Raw genomic sequence first — 20,331 nt, 5'->3', positions numbered from 1 at the left:
GCAATACCCTCACTTAACTCTAAATAAAATCGTAATATGATCTGTTATAATCAAACGCGAACAAATAAACATTTCCAAGAAGCAAAACAAACCAACAAAAAGTTGCCTACATATCAGAACAACAGTAGCAAAATGAGATTTTTACACAATAATAACAACCAACTCATACACTCAATTATTTTATTACGTTGTTATGTTGCTGTTGGTAGAACATCAATTATTTTATTTTGGAAAACAAGATGGAAAAAAAACAACAAAAAAAAACAGCAGAAGCTATTGTGTTACAGCCCACCATTTGGGGTGGAAAAAAGAAAAAGTGATCCGGTTTTGCTCTCAAGCGCCCAGCATTTTCTTCACCATGTATCCGGGCATGTTGTAGAGGAAAAGGCCCAGGATGGCCAGCAGCAGGAGCGCCGTGACGATCTTGATGGTCAGCCACCTGTACTGGTCGCACACCAGGTGCTTCGCTGCTTTGAGCGGGATGAGGAACCAGAGGAGGGCGATATCTGGGCGGCTGTCGGAGCACAGAGAGACCAACAACAAATCTGAGCAAAGCCGTTTCTCCTGCGTAAACACATAGCGCACAGACAAAAACACAAAGTGGGAGGAGCACATCTTTCGTACTTGGGTTTCTCCAGAGGATCTGGCTCGTTGCGCCCGTCTCCGGCTGGGCTTTTCTCAGCTTCCTCCCCGGTGAGAAGGTGCAGCTCAGCTTCCACCTTACCCTAAACACACAAGAAGTTTCATTTTGCCAAGTCGGGTAACGCAGAACTCCCAACGAGCACGGCAAACTTTCCAAGTCGAGCTTTCAAGAACCGAATCAGGATGCTTCTGCAGCAACAAGTTTGAACTCGGCAACACTGACGAAGCCTACAGTGTCAGCTTCTCTTATTGTGTTTGCAATAGTCGTCCTTTAGCGACCTTCAGCTGTTTCAGTATAAACACTTTGACCAAAAAGTGATACTGCAACTCAAGCGTCATTGACCACAACAAAGCAAGTTTAACATCAACGTGGCTTTAGATGATGCTGATCGAAGAAGACCTTCCTTCTCCAAACTCACCACCTTCAGGCTCAATTGAAACTTCCTGCCGCCCAAAGCCAGATGCTTTCTGAAAAAGCGCAACCTTCAGTTGGGATAAATGTTGAATTATTTGGCCACAATAACAAGAAATATGTTTGGATGAGTCGAAGTTAGGCTTTCAAACCAAAGAACTGCAAAGATCTCTTGGATCTCAGTCTTATTTTTCATAAATAAAAGTAAAAAGAACAAAAGAAAAACATTGCAGTAGCTGCATCATGTTGAGAGTTTGAAAGTGAACTGGATAAGCTAGCTGGTTGAAACTTTGAAGCAATCTGGCCTCCCAACAGGAAACTTCATGCCAAACACACCAAAACTTGTTTGGAATGGCCCAAACCTCAAAACTAATACTTACTGAAACTTGAAATCTGATTCATATCTGAAGTTGATATTTGTAGAAAAGTCTTTTCACCTGATCTGTGGCTGCCACCCACCGTGAGTTCGAACTCGTCGTCTTCTTCGTTCCTGGCGACAAACGGCCACCAGCCTTTGATCCTCTTCTGCTTGAAGATGGAGACCAGCGGCATCTCCGCTTCGTTTGTCACCATCTCGATGGTGCACTGCTTGGCCGTCTTGGCGCCACGCGGGAAGCGGTTCAGGTCCAGCTCGATCGCACCTGCGGAGACATTTTGCTTTTAATGAACCCAAAGACAGTTTAGAAACAGCAAATCTATAAAGGCAATCAAAAAAAAAAAAAGAAGAAATTTGGTCAACAAGCAAATTGATTTCGTTTCGAAAATACCCAGAAAATCATCGGCGGAGAAGTGATCGGCGTCCCACACTTGGAGGTTAAGCCGAGGCGGAATCTTGTACTCGGTCTCATCCCAGGCAAACATGGACTCCTTCTTGGAGATGACGATCTTCTCCTCGGCCACCAGGTAGTCGAAAGGGTAGACGAAGCGCCAGTTGAAGTTCCCCTCCCCGGTGATGGAGTGGTAGTGGACGTCAGTGTCCTGCTTGTCCTCCTGCTGTCCCTTCAGCCACCTGCCCATGTAGATGGAGGGCAAACAGAAGAGAAGTAAAGTGGAGATTCGATCCTTCGCACGGCAGCATTTCTGCTCGTCTAGCTGTTGGCGAAAAAAGAGTCACCCTCGCACGAAGATGTCACTAGACTTCTCGCCCGTGAAGATGTCGTCGTCCTCTAGAACCACCTCATCTGTGTTCCAGATGATGACCCTCAGTTCGAACCTGCACACGAAAATGCCATTTAAAAACGAGCTTCGAAACTCATCAGCAGCGCTTCGGACGCGTCGCGCTGGGCTCCTGGAGTCTTCGACGCGTACTTCTTCGGTTTCCGTGGTGAGATGTCGAGAGCGGGGCCGGGCGCGGTCTTGTCCTTGGGGAACAGATCCACCCACATCTCGATTCTTCCCTGCACACAGTCAGATAGGTAATTACAAATTAGCTTTCAGCCGCAGGAAGTCGACGCCGCGACGTTTACCGCCGTACTTGTTCGATTCCCGGTTTGTCCGGATGGAGCAGCGGTCTGGTCTCTACGTGCTCTGGGACCAGTTTGCAGCCGGCTTTGGGGATCCCTTCCCAATGCCTCAGCACAGTCAGAGCAAGGTGCTCGTCCGTCTGCTTCTTTAAACCTGGGAGACATCGTCACTCGTTCACACTTTGCACAAGCGCTCCCGCCTCTTACGCCCCCTCGCGTTTTTTAGCGGGATTTTACGAGACAGAGCAAAAGAAAGCAGCACGTGTCTGTGAATTTGGAGGGAAAAGATGCGTTGTTCTGAAATAAATATCTGCAACAACAGATAATGAAGGAAGTCGAACATAAATACAGGCCAAACCTTTCACTTTACGTGCTACTCTGTGATGGTCCGTCCACTAAAATCGCAGTAAGGTGACAAAATACAGAAACTGTCTGTCTTTTAGATGTTTTTGCAAGCCCACTGCGAATCTTTTCAACATCAGATCAACGAAGCGGAAGAAAGCAGTGGTTTCGGGATACCATTTTCATCCTCGATCTCAGTCGGCGCCATGAAGACCCGGTTCTCCACCTTCACCCGTCCTCCGGGGCCGTAGTGCGGGCCGTCCAGTTTGCCGTCCTTACACAGCTTGGCCAGGATTTGTGTGGGCTTCATGGGGTCTCGCCACACGTTGTAACCATGGCTGTACGGTAAACATGTCAAAGTGTGTTTATGCGTAAAGCTGTCGGCTAAAGTAAGAAGTATGAAGTCTCCGAGATGCAAATCTGTACCCTCGGTTATTTATAAAATTTTTTTAAAAGTACATTTATTCTGCTTTTATGGGTTTTAGATTCTTACATGGCGTAGTTGCATGAAATCCCACACGTGGCTCTGTGTTTGCTGTAGAAGCGATTCTCCAGGTCGACCTTCGTTTCTCCAATCAGGTCGTCGGTCCCCACCAGGTCCCAGTCATAAATTGACACCGTCAGCGTGGAATCCATGGGGAACGTGGCCTCCACGTCAAAGGACCTAAGACCGCGAGGAAAACGCTTGTGTTCAGTATGAAAAAAACAAAAAAAAAACACGCAGTAAGACGCCGCTGTTTGGATTCTGCTCAGAAATCCGTCACTTACTTGCCAAACAAAGGGTTCAGCTGCTTGGAAATGTAGTTCTCCTTGTCTTTGATCTCTGTTTTCCCCATCTTGATTGCGATGTAGGGGTCAGCTTTCCCATTTATGTCGGCTGGATGCAGATCTGTCGCCTATAAAGAAACAAACAAATCCTTGTAAATACGACTGTTTTCCCTAATCACATCGTTACACGCTGAAGCTCCGGAGCACACGCGCTTACCCTGACGACATAAATGCGGACCACGATGTTAACGGGGTCATTGTTGGGGATGTTCTGAAACATTCCTAAGTTGGAGTCGAAGCTCATGTCTCTGGGCAAATCGTCCGACACTTTGTACATGCACATGGAGCCCTGACGGGGAACGGGCAAAGGAGAAGGAGAGGAACGTAGCACAAACACAAACCGTCACTCGTAAGGCCGTAAATGCGCACAAGGAGCGCTCCTCACTTTGAACTTTCCGACGATCCTGTCCTCGTCCATCACGTTTTGGTCGTCGTCGTCGCCGCCCTTCCCTCTGAACAGGTAGAAGGTGTGGAGCCAGTCCTCAAAGTTGTCAAATTCACTTTCCAGTTCCTTTGGATACACCTTAGTTTGGGAGCAGGAAGCACAACGTTTATCTCTGACCTCGCAAAGATCACCCATCCACCTGGATGACGTTAGAGAAAATGACACCACGATTGTTCATCCATCCCCCACCTTCAGCTCATCCAACTTTGGTTTTTTCCTTTCAAACGGATCCACAGCTGCCCTTTTCTTGTCCTTCTTTCCTTTTCCTCTCTTGGGGGCTTTTGCTGGAGCGTCGTCAGCTGCGATATCAGAAAACCGTGCAGAGAGAGAGAGAGAGGAAGGATCAGTTCGGCCTAAAATTTAGCACCCTCAGCTTCCTATGCATGCAAAAAATATGTCATCGGATTAGACACCTCTGACATAAAAACTTATATTTTGACAAGTTTATGTCAGTTTATGTACATTTCTAGATCTTATATTAAAGTAGAGCTGCACAATATATCTGTTTATAATATATTTATAACCCAATCATCATCGCAATATCGATGCAGTTTTCAGGTGGATGTAATATTTCATGTGTTCATACGCTATAATATACTTATCGTATATTATAGCCGTGCTATAATATACAAGATGCTAGCACTCATAGAGAGCGGTGGGAATATTGTTGAATTGTAAAGAAAAAAGTAAAGAGTCCATGAAATGAGGGTCAATCATGATTGATTACGTTATAGCAATTTCCAGCCGTATTGCGATCAAAGGTTTTCCTGAAATGATGCGGCTCTGTTGTAAACCGTCACAACAAAAAGAGAGAGAGAGAGATGACCCCAAGACGGATCCTGGCGGGACTCCAGAACTAACGCTTCTCTTCCCAGGGTCGCCGTTTTCACTGAGCGTAGCACCGATGAGATCGAAGTCGTTTTCGACTGAGACTGAAACCATTGCACTGTAGATAATCTACATAACGACTGAACCTGTAAGAGTTGAATGTCAGAATATTGAGGTGTAAGATTTTTTTTTTTCTTTCCCCTTTACCTCCACCATGGCCGATGTCCATGTCTTCCTTTTCTTCTGAGTCCGACAGAGCTGCCTCCTGAGCCTTGAGAGCCTAAAGCAGTCAGAAAGTGTTTCTGAACTCACTTGTACTCCACCGGATACATTTATGTCTTCACAGGAGGCAGATTTTAAAAGTAGCTCCTTACCTCAGTTAAAGTTTCAATTGAGGCAAAATATTTGGACCACCAGTCCAACATGCTCTCATCAAGTTCCTCCTCTTCAGGTTCGTCCCCCTTCTTCCTCTTCTTCTTTTTACCTTTCTCGTCTTTGTCGTCATCCTTTTTCACATTCAGTGCACATAATGGATACTGTCAGGTGTTGTGAGGACAACGCAAATTGTCGCTGAAAGCAATCACTCGTGATGCGCTCACCTCAACTTTGATCACGGCTTCAGAGCACTAGGTGGGGGAGAACATGTTTAACATGTGTGTTAATCAATCGGGTTTAATTGGACAGCGCATTTCAGCAACATGGCAGCTCAAATGAACTGGAAGGAACCTTTAAACTGGTTTAAGTCTTTCTAATCGAGGTTTCAGAGTTTAGACTTACAGAGTCCAGTTTGACCACAGTGTCCATCTTCTTGAAGGCGGGCTCGGTTTCCATGCTTACCACAACAATTTCCTCTGAGAGACAAACAGCGTTACAACTGAGACCAGATATTTGCAAATTAGATTAAAAAATTTTTTTTTAAAAAAGACATATCACTATCTGTTGTTGTTTTCTGACCTTAAAAATAAATATGGGATGATCAAAATTATTTCTGTATGCTAAATGAAAGGATACTGAGACATTTCTTTTAAGACCTTTGTTTGCATTCGTGTCCTTTGTATTTGGTAGGATTGCTGATTTATTTTCACGATGTCATACTCGGAAACAGTGCGTTAAAAAGGTTGCCTCAATCTCCCTCACAAGTTGTAAACTAACCTGGTGTGTGGCATATAGAAATTATTTTGGTATTCCTACATTTTTAATCTGATTTAATGGAAGACAAATATGTAATGGGCCTTTTTTAATATGGCTTATGTAGATATATTGGCACAATAAACACACAGCAGTAGAAAGAACATTGTAGTTAGCTCAAAAATATACACTGTGCATCTTTACAGCTGATTCACATGGATACACATGTTTACCTACAGGTTTGTAATTGTGATGTGATAAAATGTGTCAAAAAAAAGAACAAGTTAAAGGGCTGTGAATACTTTTCACGGTGTGAGCCCCATGTTTAGGTTATACCCGTAGTGGACCAGTTGTTGGCCTGCTTGTCTGATCCCCTGTAGATGAACTTGCGCAGGCTGGTGACGGCGTTGGAGCCAACCAAAGTGTAGCGACCAAACGCTCTGCAGTCCACCACACGGATGTTCAGCGGAGGGTGGAGCAGCTCGTTCTCTGGCAAATCCTAGCGCACACATTAAAAGATTGTCTGACTTGGTAAATCTAGAGGAACAGCAATCACACGCCGGGTCTTTAATCGTCCAGAAATTAGTGTTCATTATTACTGCTGTTTCTCAGCCAAGGAAGTGATCAGGAAACAACACAGTACCACTTCGAACCACTTGACAAGAGTGCTGAAGTTGGGGTTCTTCTTGTAGTTGGGGATGAGGGCCGACTGAACGCCCTTCCCTGCACACTCGACGTCCACGCGAGGCCGATCCACCTGGGCCAGGTTCACCCTCTTCAAGTCCCTCAAGCCCCAGAACAAAACCTTCAAAGAAGCAAAATGTGCATGTTGTCAAACTTTCTGCAGATGCGTCAACAATCACTGAGGTTTTCCGAGTAAATCTGTAGCTCGGACCTCAATCCTGTACTTGCTGAGCACTGGCCTAATCCCCAGAGGCACCGGCAGGATTGGGCCGCGGTCCATATCTGTAGGCCCGTCTATGGGAGGAAGGTCCGCTTTTCCATTGGGGCCAATCTGAGAGACGACAGCAGTGTGAAGCCACAGGAAGGATTATAAAGTGGAAAGCCTTGTAAGTGAGAGAACTGCCTTCCATTAACCTGGAGAAGTTCAAAGGCTGCCAGCATTTCTCCAGCGGCTCCGTTCCCGCGGTAGATCTGATAATACTCCAGCTGGGGTGGGAAACGCGGCGGCCCATAGTGCTCATCCGCCATCTTGACCAAAGGCTTAGCAAACGTCCTGCCCATGAAGTCAGCTTTACCCTGAGAGCACAAAGCAGACGATTAAACATCAAATCTGCACTGGACATTTCAGTTAGTAGGTATTAGTGTTGGCATTACTCTGTTTTAATTTATTTAGCTAAAAAGTGTCAATATTCATGTTTTTGATTAACATAAAGAAACATGGCTCGAGGTGCGCATGTTTCAAGATTTAAAATCTCTACAGATACAAGGAAAGGAAAAATAATAACAACATGAAGATCCCCTTAAACATAACCAGTAAACTGCAAAATAGATGTATCTGTGTAACGTCAAAGAACAGTTAAACAACCTCCTGACGCCTCTGAGAGCTGCAAAGCTTCAATCTTTCTTGCAGTTAGTGGTTATAAAGAGTCAAATACTGTGACGGCCACATACAAAAGCACAAAATTTCACTGAAAGGAATGCAACAGGGATAGGACGCTAGTGCAGGGTCCGTCTGTTTGTCCTTGTGGACCTATCTTATTCCTCTTGCATGCCTTTGAATAAAATCTACTCTGCACACTTTAACATTCTGCTACTGTACATCAAGGCAATCCACACTCTACTTATCCACAGGGTCATCCAAAACATTGGTGTTATTGTCAGGAGCAGATATAAAATTGTCAGTCAGAAAACATTTCTTCAGATGAGAATCACGTCAAGTTGACGTCAACAAACACAAAACCGTATTATTAAGAGGCAGATTGTTGGATTATAAATAAGGATGTCCAGTTTAAAGGAGTTTTAAATTAACATCTGTGTGGCTAATTTGAACAAACATGACTTATTTTCCCGAGCGAGTCTTGGAAAACTGTTGGAAACAAAGTATATAATTTTGTTAATTTAATGCTTACGGGTTTTAACTAGAGAAATTCTGAGCAAGTTCAGTTCTTAAAAAACACCTTTGCAGTGTAGGACATGCGATACATTGGCTTGTCGTGTGACCTGATTCGTGAGCTGTCCTTATATAGTTCTTAGAAAGCTTTCGGTGTAACATGGAGAGCTATAATCTCAAGTCACCAACTTTTAGCAAATTTAAAAAATTTGTAAAAGAAGAAAACAGCTTTCTTTGGACTTTGGTCAGAACAAATTTTTACTGGAACAGCTGTAAAATATGTTACAAGCCAAATCATCAACAAGTAACATCAAAACAGAGAAAAAGAGTGATAACGTTAGCCTAGCACTTCAGCAAATTGGTTAGCAACAAAATATTGTGAGCACGATCATGACGCAAATTCATGAGATTATCACTGAAAGTTGCTCCATTTATATCGAGTTACAAAGTCGTTCAGGTTCTAATTATGTGTTGAATTTTACGACTGTCTTGCTAGAACTCTGGTTGGGATAATCTGGTAGTGTCGAAGAAACAAAGTGACCACATCATCTGAAACGCCATTGGTTTGTGAATAGCAGTAATGTTGATGAATTTTAAAGCTACATTTGATTTTAAGAGTGGTCATTAAGTCTATGAAGGATTGAAGGACTCAGATTCAGTAAAAGACTAAGCTTTAAGTAAACAAGTCACAGCCGGGGAGAAAAACAGCGCAGATCAGGACATCCCCACTTATAATTTTGATACAAATTCACAATAAAACAGTTGCTGTGTCATTTGTTCTACTGAAAGGAAGCAAATAAAAACGGAGAGCTTGTGTCATCTCTGTGTGAAAACTCCTCCTCACCACTGTGTCCTGATCATAGAGCTCAATGACAATAATAGGTGGATCATCCCTCAGTTCATAGGCCTCTCCAAACAACTCCACGTTCTCAAACACCAGCAGCTGGTCCCATGTGGGGCAGAGGGTCTCAGCCAGCACCTGCAAGAAAGCAGAGTATTTGTTCCCACCCAATTTTTTTTATATTATACCATCATTTAAAACGAATATATGGATGAACTCACTTCTGTGACTTGGGTTTGGGTTGAGAAGAAAACTCTTGCGAAGGGATCAGACAGGCCTGTGCTGTCAGCAGCAAACAGGCTGCGGGCCTGGTACATATGGACCCTCAGCTGGAAGATTTGCTTCACTGCAGTGAAAACATTCAACCTCTCATATGCATTGTAATTTGAAGACACTTTAATTCAATATATGCCCTCTTAGACAACTGTTACCAGTATTGGTACTCAATGTAATTTCCTTAGTGCTTCGGAAAGTGCCACAATTTTCAACAATCAAGTGGAGCTACATAATACGGTCTGAGATTTACTTGACGCTTTCTAAATAATCTAATTTACTCTCCGAGAACCTTCACGGTCCCTACATGCCATAAACGTTTCAGAAGCAGTCTCCTTTGACCCTAACCCCACCCCATGTGGCAAAGTAAACGATTGATTCTCAGAAAAGACATAGGAACGTACCTGATGAAAAGTTCCAGAAAGTACCCTGTAAGTTCTAGGAATACCTTATAGAGCACTTAAAAAGTTTCAGAAAAGTACCTCATAAGCTTCAGAAAGAGCTTTGTAGTACAATTTGAAAGTATTATTTAAAACTGCGTCAAAAGGAAGCGTGTGTGATGATATACGGCTCCAGCTGATGATCTTACTCATGTAGGTGAGGCTGATGGGTGGTGAGGACGGCATGCCGGGCCCCTTGGACAACTTATTTTCCTCAAACCCGTTGGGCAGGCCGCTCAGGTAGTCTTTGCGCTGCCTGTTCAGGCCCAGCCACAGATAAATCTCTAACTTGGACTGAACCGTCCAGCCAGCGGGTCCGAAACCTTTTTTACCAGGGATCTTAGGTAGAGAAAACATTATTTAGGGGCTTATTCATCTTCAGAACGCCATAAGCAAATTTAATAAAAATTAAAAAAAAAACATGAAATGAAAAATAACAAGAACATAATTGTAAGTGGGTTGGTTTTCTTTTTTACATTTTAACTCACCCTGAGGAAAATAGTTTTGACCTTGCCACAATCTTTGCCCCTCTCCTCATCTATACCGGAGTACAGGATGTCTTTGGAAGGAACCCGGGCGTAAGCGATGCGCTTCCCGTTGCTTATCATCCAGATGAAAACATCAGGAACACTGTGCTGGGGCTGTAACATTTTAATTACACCACGCGTAAGGAACATTATATACGCTCTTGCAAAACTATGAATGTATTATTAATTGACTCGTTTGGCGATGGTCTCCACCTCGTCGACTAGGAAGCAAAGCTTTGTGTGGAAGTTCTGAGCCAGCTTGAGCTTTTCCCTCACTGTGCTCTTCTTCACTTGTGTCCTCATAGTCTTTGCTTGTTGACCAATGGCCTCCTAAAAACAGAGATCGTTTCGTGAAACAACGCAAACGCATCATGTTCAGCAAACGGCAGGAAAGAAGACTTACCACTTCTGACAAGCAAAGCTTCAGTCTCTCCCTGTCCAGTTTAGTTCTGCCAGACTGATTGTGGTCCTTGTTTGCCAGGGCAATGAATTGACTGAAAGAACAAGAACACGAGCTTGCTGAGCGTGAACATTTGAATTTGCTAAATCAGACGGGTTTATTTGGTTCAGCTTTAGTTCTGAAGGCACACAGACCTGCATCCTTGGCTGAGTTCCTCGAGAACGCCTCTCAGCCTTCGTTCAGGATAGGTCTTCTCTGTTTTGATGATCTCCTGCACGTCGTTCAGTCCATCCTCCTGCAAAGAAAACAACAACAACAAAAAAAAACACAGTTAAACATCAGACTCAACCGTATTGGCAACTAGAATTTACGACCAGTGATTGAGAATCTCTTTGCCAGCATGGTAGCTGTCCACTTGCCAGTTTGTTCGCAATGTTGTCGATGATGTTGGCGTTGAACAGCCGTCTTCTCTGGTCCTGCCACCAACTTTTGATGTAAATGCAAGGCTTCCTCTCAAAATAGGGCAGATGGAAATAGTTTCTGTGGATTAAAGCAAGAGCCACGGTGTATTGTTCTTTCAAAGTTGCTGTTTTAAGATGAATTCACAAAATGCCTAAATAGAAACGTAAGAAATTGACTTTTTTCACGCTTTCCACACAAAACCAGCAAACATCAAGGTAATTTATTTGGATTTTCTGTCATGAAGTAGCAAGTAGGTGTGAAGTGTAAGGCAATAGATGAATGGTTTTTAAAATGCGTTTACTAATAAAAAAAGTTAGGTCTCTCTTTAAGTTCAGGTCTCTTTGTGGTGGTCCCACCTCAGAGACAGGATCAGATCCGATGCTGATTGCCTTCGGAAGTCATCTAATTAGTAAGCAGAGTCCACTTGTGTGTAATTTAATCGCAATATAAATACAGGTGGTCCGTGAAGAACATTAGTGAACAACAGCATCAGCAACTATTAGAACCAGTTAATGAAAGAGTGGTGAGAAGAAAGGCATCATTAAAAGAACAAGTCCTGTTTACAGCACACACACACACACACACACACACCAAAAGTTTGGATACAATTGTGTGTCCAAACTTTTGGTCTGTACTGTATATATATGTGTGTGGTATATAAATAATATCACTGTAAAAGCAAAAGAAGAAGTGGAAGTTGCTTCAAGTTGATAAGATAATGGATGGATGATTTATTTGGTTATTTGAAGTGAGACTGTCATAAGCATCATACATATGAAGGAGTCTTCATGAATGCTTATGATTGTTGTTATGAAGTGTCTTTCGGAAAACACGTTTAACGCAAAGTTGACACTTTTAATTGACTTTTAAGGCAAGTTAAGTTATGTTACAGCTTTGCATCAAAAGTGTCATTATTTCCTGAATGACACTTCACAGCCATTCATGAAAACTCCTTCATGTTCACAGTAGGTGTTATATCATGTTACACACACCCCTTCAAATAAAGTGTTACCATTTAGTTAAAAAAAAAAAAGAACAAACATCTAATAACTATGTATTATTTCCTTTCACATCATAATTTTCCTCTTTGTTTTGCTCTGACCGGTCAGTGATGACAGGTTTCATGGGTGGAGTAGTGGACACCGAGGTCAGGTCTTCGTCGTCGTCCATCTCCTCCTCGCTGGAGTTGTGTATCAGCTCGGTTTCCTCTTCACCGCTGCCGCCGCCCTTCTTCCCCGTCGTTTTGGGTTGGATGACGCCATCGTTCTCGTTTCCATAGTAACCTGGAAAGAGCGGCTTTCTGAATATGAACTTCGTCCCTTCACGTCTTCACGTTCTGTCCACCGTGACAAACGTAAGGCTGGGCGATACGGACCTAGAATTTTAACGCAATATTTTGTGGCACTATCGTGAAAAGATGATTGAAACAAAATATTTATTGATTATTTTTTTATGTAACTGTATGACTACATACCATAGCATTCATAGAGCCACAAACACAAACACTGGCCTTGGAAATCATTCCTGTTTGAAATCGGCTTCTTAAGGACAAGACTTACTTAAAAAAAAAAGTTATTTATAACGCTAACCTGCACACGATAACTGCATTTAATCATATTTTCACATTTACTGATATTCATTCATGCTCTCACGGAAGACCAAAAATGAAATTTTGTATAAAACTGTTAGTTTTATTTTTACTTACACAAGATAACAGAAATCGATCTTATTGTGATAAGAAATTTTATAAGATAAATGATAAATGCGGGCCCCATGAGCAGCTGGCGTACCTATTGTGACCTCAAAGCTGATTGGCTTGTCGCCGATCTTTCTGTCTATCATTGTGGCTTCCAGGAAAGACCCAAAAAGGAAGAAATCCTCGACCTTCCCAGTAGCAGTCTGGGGGAAAAATAAATAAAACAAAAATAAATGTAAAAAAAACCCAAAAAAACACACAACTGTAAGCGTTTAAACGTGAGTAGCCTCATCGATGCAAACAGCTATTATTTATGCATGCGACGGGCTAAATTAGAGCTATTAATAATTCACATTTAGTCGCAGCACAATGACCTGTCAGCAGCAGAAACAATATGATCCGCTTGCATGGCTGCCCATCCGGAGCAGAGACCCACCTCGGAGATGTTGGGCACTCCCTCCACCTGGACCTCGGTGGAGCTGGTGATGTCAGGCGAGGACGGGTCCAGGATCTCCACGCCCAGGCTGATGAGCAGACGGGCCCTGAAGGACACGCCTTCGCCGAGCCCTTCGTTTAGCTCCTGGTACTCGTCCATCAGGGTGTAGGTGCGGGTGGAGCCGTACATGTTCACCCAGGCGGGCCCCAGTGTGGGAAGGAAGCCTGGGAAGCAGAGCGCGGAAGAAATGCGGAGGGAAATTTGGAAATTAACTGGAACGGCGCGTGTAGGAAACGATTAAGCAACTGGGAAACCCCCAGTGTCAAAACAGTTCTTAACTGGTTGCACAGGGAAAGTAAATACTCTGCGTTATCTAGCCTGCTAGCAGAGGCTGCTCTAGCTTAAATGGTTCCCGGGCGAGAGCCTTGTCCGGCCCACAGTACACGTTCAAATACCCAACTACTTTTCCGAACAAAGCGCATTCTGCAAAAAAAAAAAAAAAACCCCAAAAAAACCAAACAAAAAAAAAAAAAAAAAAAAAAAAGAAAAAAACTACTGTTTTCTCTTTCCTTTTCCACTTAACTTATTGGAAGTATTAAGAACTAAAAGAATTGGTCTGATAAGAGATAATCTGGGTAGATGGACTGATTTCAACAACATGTTTGAGAGAAGAGAAGCTCTACGAATCGCTATTTCAAACTGTCAATAATCACAGCAAAATAATTCAGTCCAGGATTGTTTAGTCAATCTATATAATATGTTTTTCCTAGTTCTCTAAATCTAAAGCAGTCTGAAAGCCAGAAAAAAAACAACAATTATTTTTCTGTTCGTTTGCAAATAGAGGACAGAGTTAAAGCTCTGTTTGGTGTAAATTATTCACTTGAAGTCTGACTGGACCAAATACAAAATAGTTTGAACTAGAGGTGGTCAAACACATTGCAGACTTCTTTTAAAAAAAATCTGAAGTTGCCAAATTAGACACAAACTACAACGCTATCAGTGAGCATTATTGTCATACTGGATGTCGATCACATGGATGTCGATCACATGTTGCGTATTTGCATTACATGCAAATACGCAACAGAAAACTCTATCAGGGCGCAAATGATGGAGCTATTTGTGTGTGTGTGTGTGTGGTTTGTTGTTCCCTCAGGTTGTGCCGCCCTGGGTAGAAAAGCCATGTTGTTCATATGAAATAAAACCTCCTACTTGTTTGAACACACTATTTTTCGTAATAAACGATCACCTTTGTCCCCATCATTGGAAATCTTCTTCAGATCTAAGAAGTGTGTTCCCATGGCCACATCGTTCACTTTGTCCGAGTCCCGGATCTGGATCTTCATGCGCTTGCAGAGGGGAGGAAACATCTCCGTGAAAACAATCTGCTCGTTCCAGATGGGCTCATAGCAGCTCTTCTGCACCGATGTTTTGCCCTGTGGTCACAAATTAAACGCGTTCATATTCGGAGTCCTGCCAACACACAACAAATATAAAAGGCAGCCATTACTCGAACTGACCTTCTGCCCTGCAAAGAGCACTTGAACGTAGGGATCAACCAGGTCTTTATTTTCTCCTATAAACGCCTTCTTGACGTTGGCCATGATGCTGGTGTTCATTCTGGGGAGTCCCTCTGCTTTGTAGATCTTCAGGTAGTAACGAGCCCACTGTCGCTCTGCGGGAACGCCCTCCGGTAGCAGCAGATTCCTGACGCAGGCGGAATTTACTTCTCAATAACGTTTCTCTACTACAGCTTCAAGATGAGAATATTCATGGGTTAAGCAGCAGACGTCGCAGGTTTTATTTACCCCTCTATGTCGTCGTCTTCAGACTCATTGGCCTTGTGTGGAGTTTTAATGGTGTCTCCTTTAGCCACAACTGCGATGTCACATTTAACGTAGCCTTTGCAGCCTGCTGTGATGTCATCCGGGTCAGACAACAAGGCCCATTTGTGGTAAAACTGATGCTCTGTAGGACAAAAACGCAAAATGTCAGTTTCATTTTGGATTCCTGATGATGTATTTGTTCTTTATTCACTTTAAAATAAGGATGCAATAATAAAGAAATCATAATAAATGAACTGTGCAAACAAAAATCGGGGGCAAAAGTTCAGATTTGTTGATGATTTTCTTGAATCCACCAAAACAAAATAAATTTTTACATAAAGACACAAATAAATGCACACGCTCCCAGTAATATTTGGTCAGCAAGGTCCTGACATTATTCCAGATGGTCATTTAAGCAGCCCTCTTTGCAAAATTCATGGTTGGTTTACAACCACAGATGCAGCTTTAGTGCATAATTCATAAGTTTTTAAGTAAGTTCAAATTGAGGCCAATGCAGAAGCTTAATGTTGGCCTGGTTTATCTGTTTCTAAACCAAGTTTAGTGTTCACTGGGATCAATATCCTACTGAAACACCCCACTGTGTCCAAGTTTCAGCCATCTGATCCAAGCTGTTAGCCTCAGATGAGGTAAAATTGGTTCAAACATCCAAAACCCTTCATGCCTCCAGTCTATAATAAACTAGAAGGCAGTGGAACATCACCATCACTGTCCAAAAGTGAAGATAGTGAAGCCCCTGCTTCAAAACTGACATCTTCAGACTCAAGTGAAATTTACGGTGGCCTACAAGGATGAGACAAATACCTTCCGACGAAAAGGTTTCGTGTGAGACAGAATCTGTTGGCAACAATGACTAAAAGGACGTCTGAAGACATCACACTTAACAAAACAGCTAACTGCTAAGCATCATGTTATACCACCATCATGTTGTGGGATTGTGATGATGTCAATGACGCTTTGTGCTGCAGAAATAGAGGACTTCCTCTGAAGTCTTTAACTAGACGGCTGAAGGTTGGACCCACTCAGATGTTCCAGGATCACAAACGCACATCAAAACTGGTATTACAAAGGATAACATTAAACTTCTGAAGTAGGACAGACTTCAAGCCATGTGTGAAGATATAGACACTTTAATAAAAAACATTTATCTATGTAAATCAGCTTTATCTGATAAGAGGAACCAAGGATCTAGTTGTAGACATGCCATAATATTATTGACGACTATTGATTCTTTGTAACTTGACAATGTGGATTTATCCTAATATTAAGCATGTATGTATAATTTCTATCTTGTCTGGATAAGAGGTCATTTACACTCAATATGGAATTGATACATCATTAATATTTATTGACCTTGGATAATTATTCCATCACAAACAAAGGCCAAGATATTAAGGCATCCATGCAGACAGAGGGCTTGATCTGGAGTTAAACTACCAACGATGTTGTTTTCCTACCTGGCTGGACGTAGACTGTGCCAACATCCATTTTAAAAGATCCGACCAGCGTTCCACTTCGCAGAAGATTTTTGGAGTGGATCACCTACAAATAGGTTAAAAAATATACACAATTAAATCAGTAATAAAAAGAAGAAGCCCCCATGTCACAGAAGAAATTCCTGTCAGTCGGTTCAAAGGAACTAATGACTTACGGACACTTTCAGGATTTTGTCGAACATGACATCTGGCGGGATGTGGAAGTCAAACACAAAGTACTGGAAGAGACGACCGTTTGAGATGAAGTCTCGTTGTAAATCAACTGTGAATTTCAGAGAGTTTCCCAACCTCGCGCCATCATGACCGACTCACTTCGTTGTAGTAAGGGCAGTTGGTCGACTCCTTCATAGAAGTGTACTTTTTCTCTTCTCCGATCTCCACGCAGACCATGGGATCCATGTTCAGGCCAACCAGCTGCCTGGCTTCTATCACCGTCACACTGACCTGAAATGACACCATCCATTGGGTCACATCTACAAGTCACGCAAATCGCAATAACCTGCGAACTGTCCTACTTTGTCCCATTGAAATGACAAAAATGTGACGCTTTACTTAACTTTTATGTGGCAGCCCATAGGGAAAAATTGAGCTTGTATGATCATGTCGACTAGCGCCTCAGGGAGAGTTGATGTCAAAAAGTGAACAATAAGCTGTGCCCATATGCATGCCACACTTTTCAGATTTTGACAACCCGTGTATACGTTTCCTTCAACCTCCCAGGTATGATCCAATTCTTGAATATTGTGCAAAATACTCATAATAGACACTGAAGTTTGTGGTTAAAATATCAGAAAATGCGACAAAAGGCTCTTAGGGTGCAAATACTTTTCCAAGTCACTGGCTGAACTCTCTGGATTCACCCACCTGGTAATCCATGGGTCGTCCAGAGCTGGGCTCCATCTTGATGTCTGGCTTTGATCTGAGGAATAACACAGGATTAATAAACCCGAATACAAATAAAAGCAAAAACCTGTAAGGAAGACAGTTAGAGTAAGGCTCGCCTTTTATTTGAAACATTGGTGGTGACGGCTGTGACGGAGGCCAAAGAGATGGTGTCGGGATCTGGACCTCCCATTAGCATGTTCTCCGTCTCCAAAATGGCTGGCTCATCTGGGCAGCACACAAAAGACATATCTAAAGACAAATCCTACAAGAAAGATTTATATTTATGGAGCTAAAGCGCCACACTTCCTGGAAGAATTGCTCTTTTTTCTTGCAACATGTGTTTTGTTAAATAAAAAAAAAATACTCTCAAATTCATCCTCCCATGTTTTGCATAGATTAAGAACATTACAAGACATGGAAACACATTAATATGCAACATTTAAACGCAAAATCACAAGTAAAATAATTTTTTAGAGCAAAAGTAATTTTTCTAGATTTGTTCTTGAAATAGACTAGTCTCGGGTAAAAGCATCTGCACCACATTGTCTGTGACAAAATGTTTGACATGTTGAAGAAACCGGCTGCGTCTGTTTGTGTAATATTAAACTGGACTTTCTGGCCTTGTTGACACGAATCCAATGATCCGGGCTAAGGTGATACCTCTGCCTTTGTCCTCCTTTTGTCCACGGTGCTTACTGCGCTTCATGGTTCAAAGGTATCCTCCGAGCGCTCTGCGACACAAAAAATAGTTACATTAACAATTTTAGACATTAAAACACAGACGAATGGAGAGTCGGCCCACGTTTGCGTGAGATATTTACGTTTCCAGGTTTGTTGCACAATGGGCTTTCGCCCGATAGGCACCTCAGTCACTTTGCATTTATTGCTGCACAAAAATCACTTTTCTGATCTTTTTGTCAACATTCGATTTTCAATAGAGATGCTATGAAGCTTTCCAAATGACAAACACGCTGAAAACACTTCTTGGGGGGGGGGGGGGTTAAAACTGGTTTCTCAGCTGCCGACAGAACAGCAGCGATTAATAAATTGGCTCTAAATTCCGACTGTTGCTAACACAACTTCAAAACAGCGCAGGTTTCTACTGATATGTGTGCATTTAGTCTCCTGGGAAGGAGGTCTGGGATCCTAATCCAGCTCAAAATCCACTTCTGTTTTAAGTTGATTTATCTTCTATTCCTGTTTGTAGGTGTGCTTAACTCTTGCTTTATTCTGTCTCAACAGCAAATCACCAGATCTAAGAAAACCTTAAATTAACAAAAACACAAAGAACACCTTAAGTGTTATTTTTTGTAAACCCAAAATCAATGATATTGTGGTAGAATAGTTGGTCTGCTGTTATTTTAAGTGAAACGCAGCCTTCAGATGGGCCTTTTAATTATTTAAATCATCTGATCCTAATACTTCAACTGGAGGGGATACATTTCACATGCATTGTGAAAATAATACCATTAGTCTCGTTATTCTGCAGAAATTAATCAACAAAGTGCTCCATCAAACGTCCGGTTTAAAGTGGCTACCTTATTTTATGTGACAATTTGGGATTATTGATTATTATATTGGCCCAGAGAGGGGGCTACTTCTACGTTTCTTTGATTATTTTTGATTGAAGAGTCGTCAAAGAAAACAAAACCAATAGAGAAGCAAAACCAATAGAGAAACAAAAGACAACAATCTTACATCACCAGAAAAATTAATAAATAAAAGTTTAACATGCCTGGCATGATCCAATAGCGTGTAATTACATATAAATTTGATGGAAAATCAAAAACCACCGTTTGACCTTCAAAAAAATTTTTTTTATAAAATCAGCTGACTTTGGAAAATAAAAACAAAACTCCTTCTCAGAGAAAGTCATTCACATGCACTCCAAAACACAGAGACCTGAACGCCACCATTCGACCTCTGCTCAGATGATACGTACCATATACGACAAATTATGCTCAGCTCTCTCCTCCACGTATCTCCCAGAGATCTCCTTTAGAGGTTCAAAAAAAAGAAGGAAAAAAAAAAACAGCACAGAACTAAGATGTTGCGGTTTCAATTAAAATCGAAGAGATGCTACAAGAGCATTTTAGGCCTTCAGAGAGACCCCAGAAGGAAAGCCACAAAGTTAAGTTGTGCACAGAAAGGAAATGTGTTTGTTCACGTCTGAGGTCTGGCAGGAGTGAAGCGATACGCCGATTAATAGTGCATGAGCGTCGAACCCGAGACTGGTAACTATAACTAGCCACCGCTGAGAGACGTCACTGTGAGCCGAATCTTCCAATCCGCAGGTTTTAAGGTGCTGCAGAGCAAAGAGGGAGGATTTTTACAGGCCAAGTCATCGATCTGGTATCTAAAAGTTAAAATTTTTTATTACTTTATGCTGACCCACAACAATCTACGTCAGAAAATAGAACTGTTTAAACAAAAACACACGTTTTACTGTGATCTTGACACTGCGGGCCTTCAAGCGATCAAAGCCAAACAGAGTTGAAAAGAAATGCTTGAAATGTGTGATGTTACCGTTAGGTAAGCAATATTGCCATGTCATCAATGATGGGATTACGTGGAAGTAAGATGCCAGGCCGGCCTCGCTGGAAGAATGCTTCCTTTTAATCATTAATAACCTGCAGGTCCAAACTGGGTCTTAAGACAATCACACTGTCCTTCGTCGATGATGGCGGAATGATGTCAAATCCTTTTTGCGATGCTGTTCGCTTCAAACTTAATCAGCTTCAAGCCTGACAATTCTTAAAACTGAGCCACATTTTTTGTGTCATGAGAATTTTACAGAAATGTTCTGTATTAAAGAATTTAATTGAAAGGTTTCAGGGTCAAGTAAGGAAGAAAGAAAAACCATAAGATCGCT

General features: G+C 42.2%; 1 protein-coding gene across 1 annotated transcript; it reads right to left on the bottom strand.

The window, feature by feature from the left end:
* Positions 1 to 166: 166 nt before the first annotated feature.
* Positions 167 to 18,836, bottom strand: LOC122845956 (otoferlin-like). Its single transcript, XM_044142546.1, has 42 exons — positions 18,281 to 18,836; positions 18,120 to 18,190; positions 17,576 to 17,684; positions 17,439 to 17,493; positions 16,887 to 17,018; positions 16,730 to 16,792; positions 16,536 to 16,620; positions 15,043 to 15,202; positions 14,755 to 14,941; positions 14,484 to 14,670; positions 13,238 to 13,461; positions 12,896 to 13,004; positions 12,208 to 12,388; positions 11,063 to 11,183; positions 10,838 to 10,938; positions 10,647 to 10,737; positions 10,457 to 10,573; positions 10,205 to 10,357; positions 9,866 to 10,055; positions 9,225 to 9,349; positions 9,007 to 9,141; positions 7,187 to 7,348; positions 6,984 to 7,103; positions 6,732 to 6,893; positions 6,425 to 6,587; positions 5,738 to 5,811; positions 5,560 to 5,586; positions 5,335 to 5,466; positions 5,168 to 5,240; positions 4,322 to 4,431; positions 4,073 to 4,210; positions 3,845 to 3,976; positions 3,628 to 3,755; positions 3,353 to 3,523; positions 3,037 to 3,197; positions 2,529 to 2,671; positions 2,363 to 2,451; positions 2,169 to 2,267; positions 1,822 to 2,063; positions 1,514 to 1,695; positions 625 to 725; positions 167 to 514 (listed from the first exon to the last, which is right to left on the bottom strand). The coding sequence occupies exons 2-42, from the start codon at positions 18,163 to 18,165 to the stop codon at positions 334 to 336; spliced, it is 5,361 nt and encodes a 1,786-aa protein (XP_043998481.1). The 5' UTR covers positions 18,166 to 18,190; positions 18,281 to 18,836; the 3' UTR covers positions 167 to 333.
* Positions 18,837 to 20,331: the final 1,495 nt, after the last annotated feature.

This window comes from Gambusia affinis, linkage group LG16 (genome assembly GCF_019740435.1).
Source record: "Gambusia affinis linkage group LG16, SWU_Gaff_1.0, whole genome shotgun sequence".
NCBI classification, from domain to species: domain Eukaryota; kingdom Metazoa; phylum Chordata; class Actinopteri; order Cyprinodontiformes; family Poeciliidae; genus Gambusia; species Gambusia affinis.
This window is presented reverse-complemented; position numbering and strand designations above follow the sequence as displayed.

Bases quoted from the DNA above. Each gene is read 5' to 3' on its own strand.
- LOC122845956 (XM_044142546.1), bottom strand. From the start codon at position 18,165: ATGAAGCGCAGTAAGCACCGTGGACAAAAGGAGGACAAAGGCAGAG. The intron at 7,349-9,006 runs GTGAGGAGGAGT...TTGTGCTCTCAG, and splicing joins TCTATGATCAGGACACAGTG to GGTAAAGCTGACTTCATGGG. The intron at 7,104-7,186 runs GTTAATGGAAGG...GTCGTCTCTCAG, and splicing joins CAGCCTTTGAACTTCTCCAG to ATTGGCCCCAATGGAAAAGC.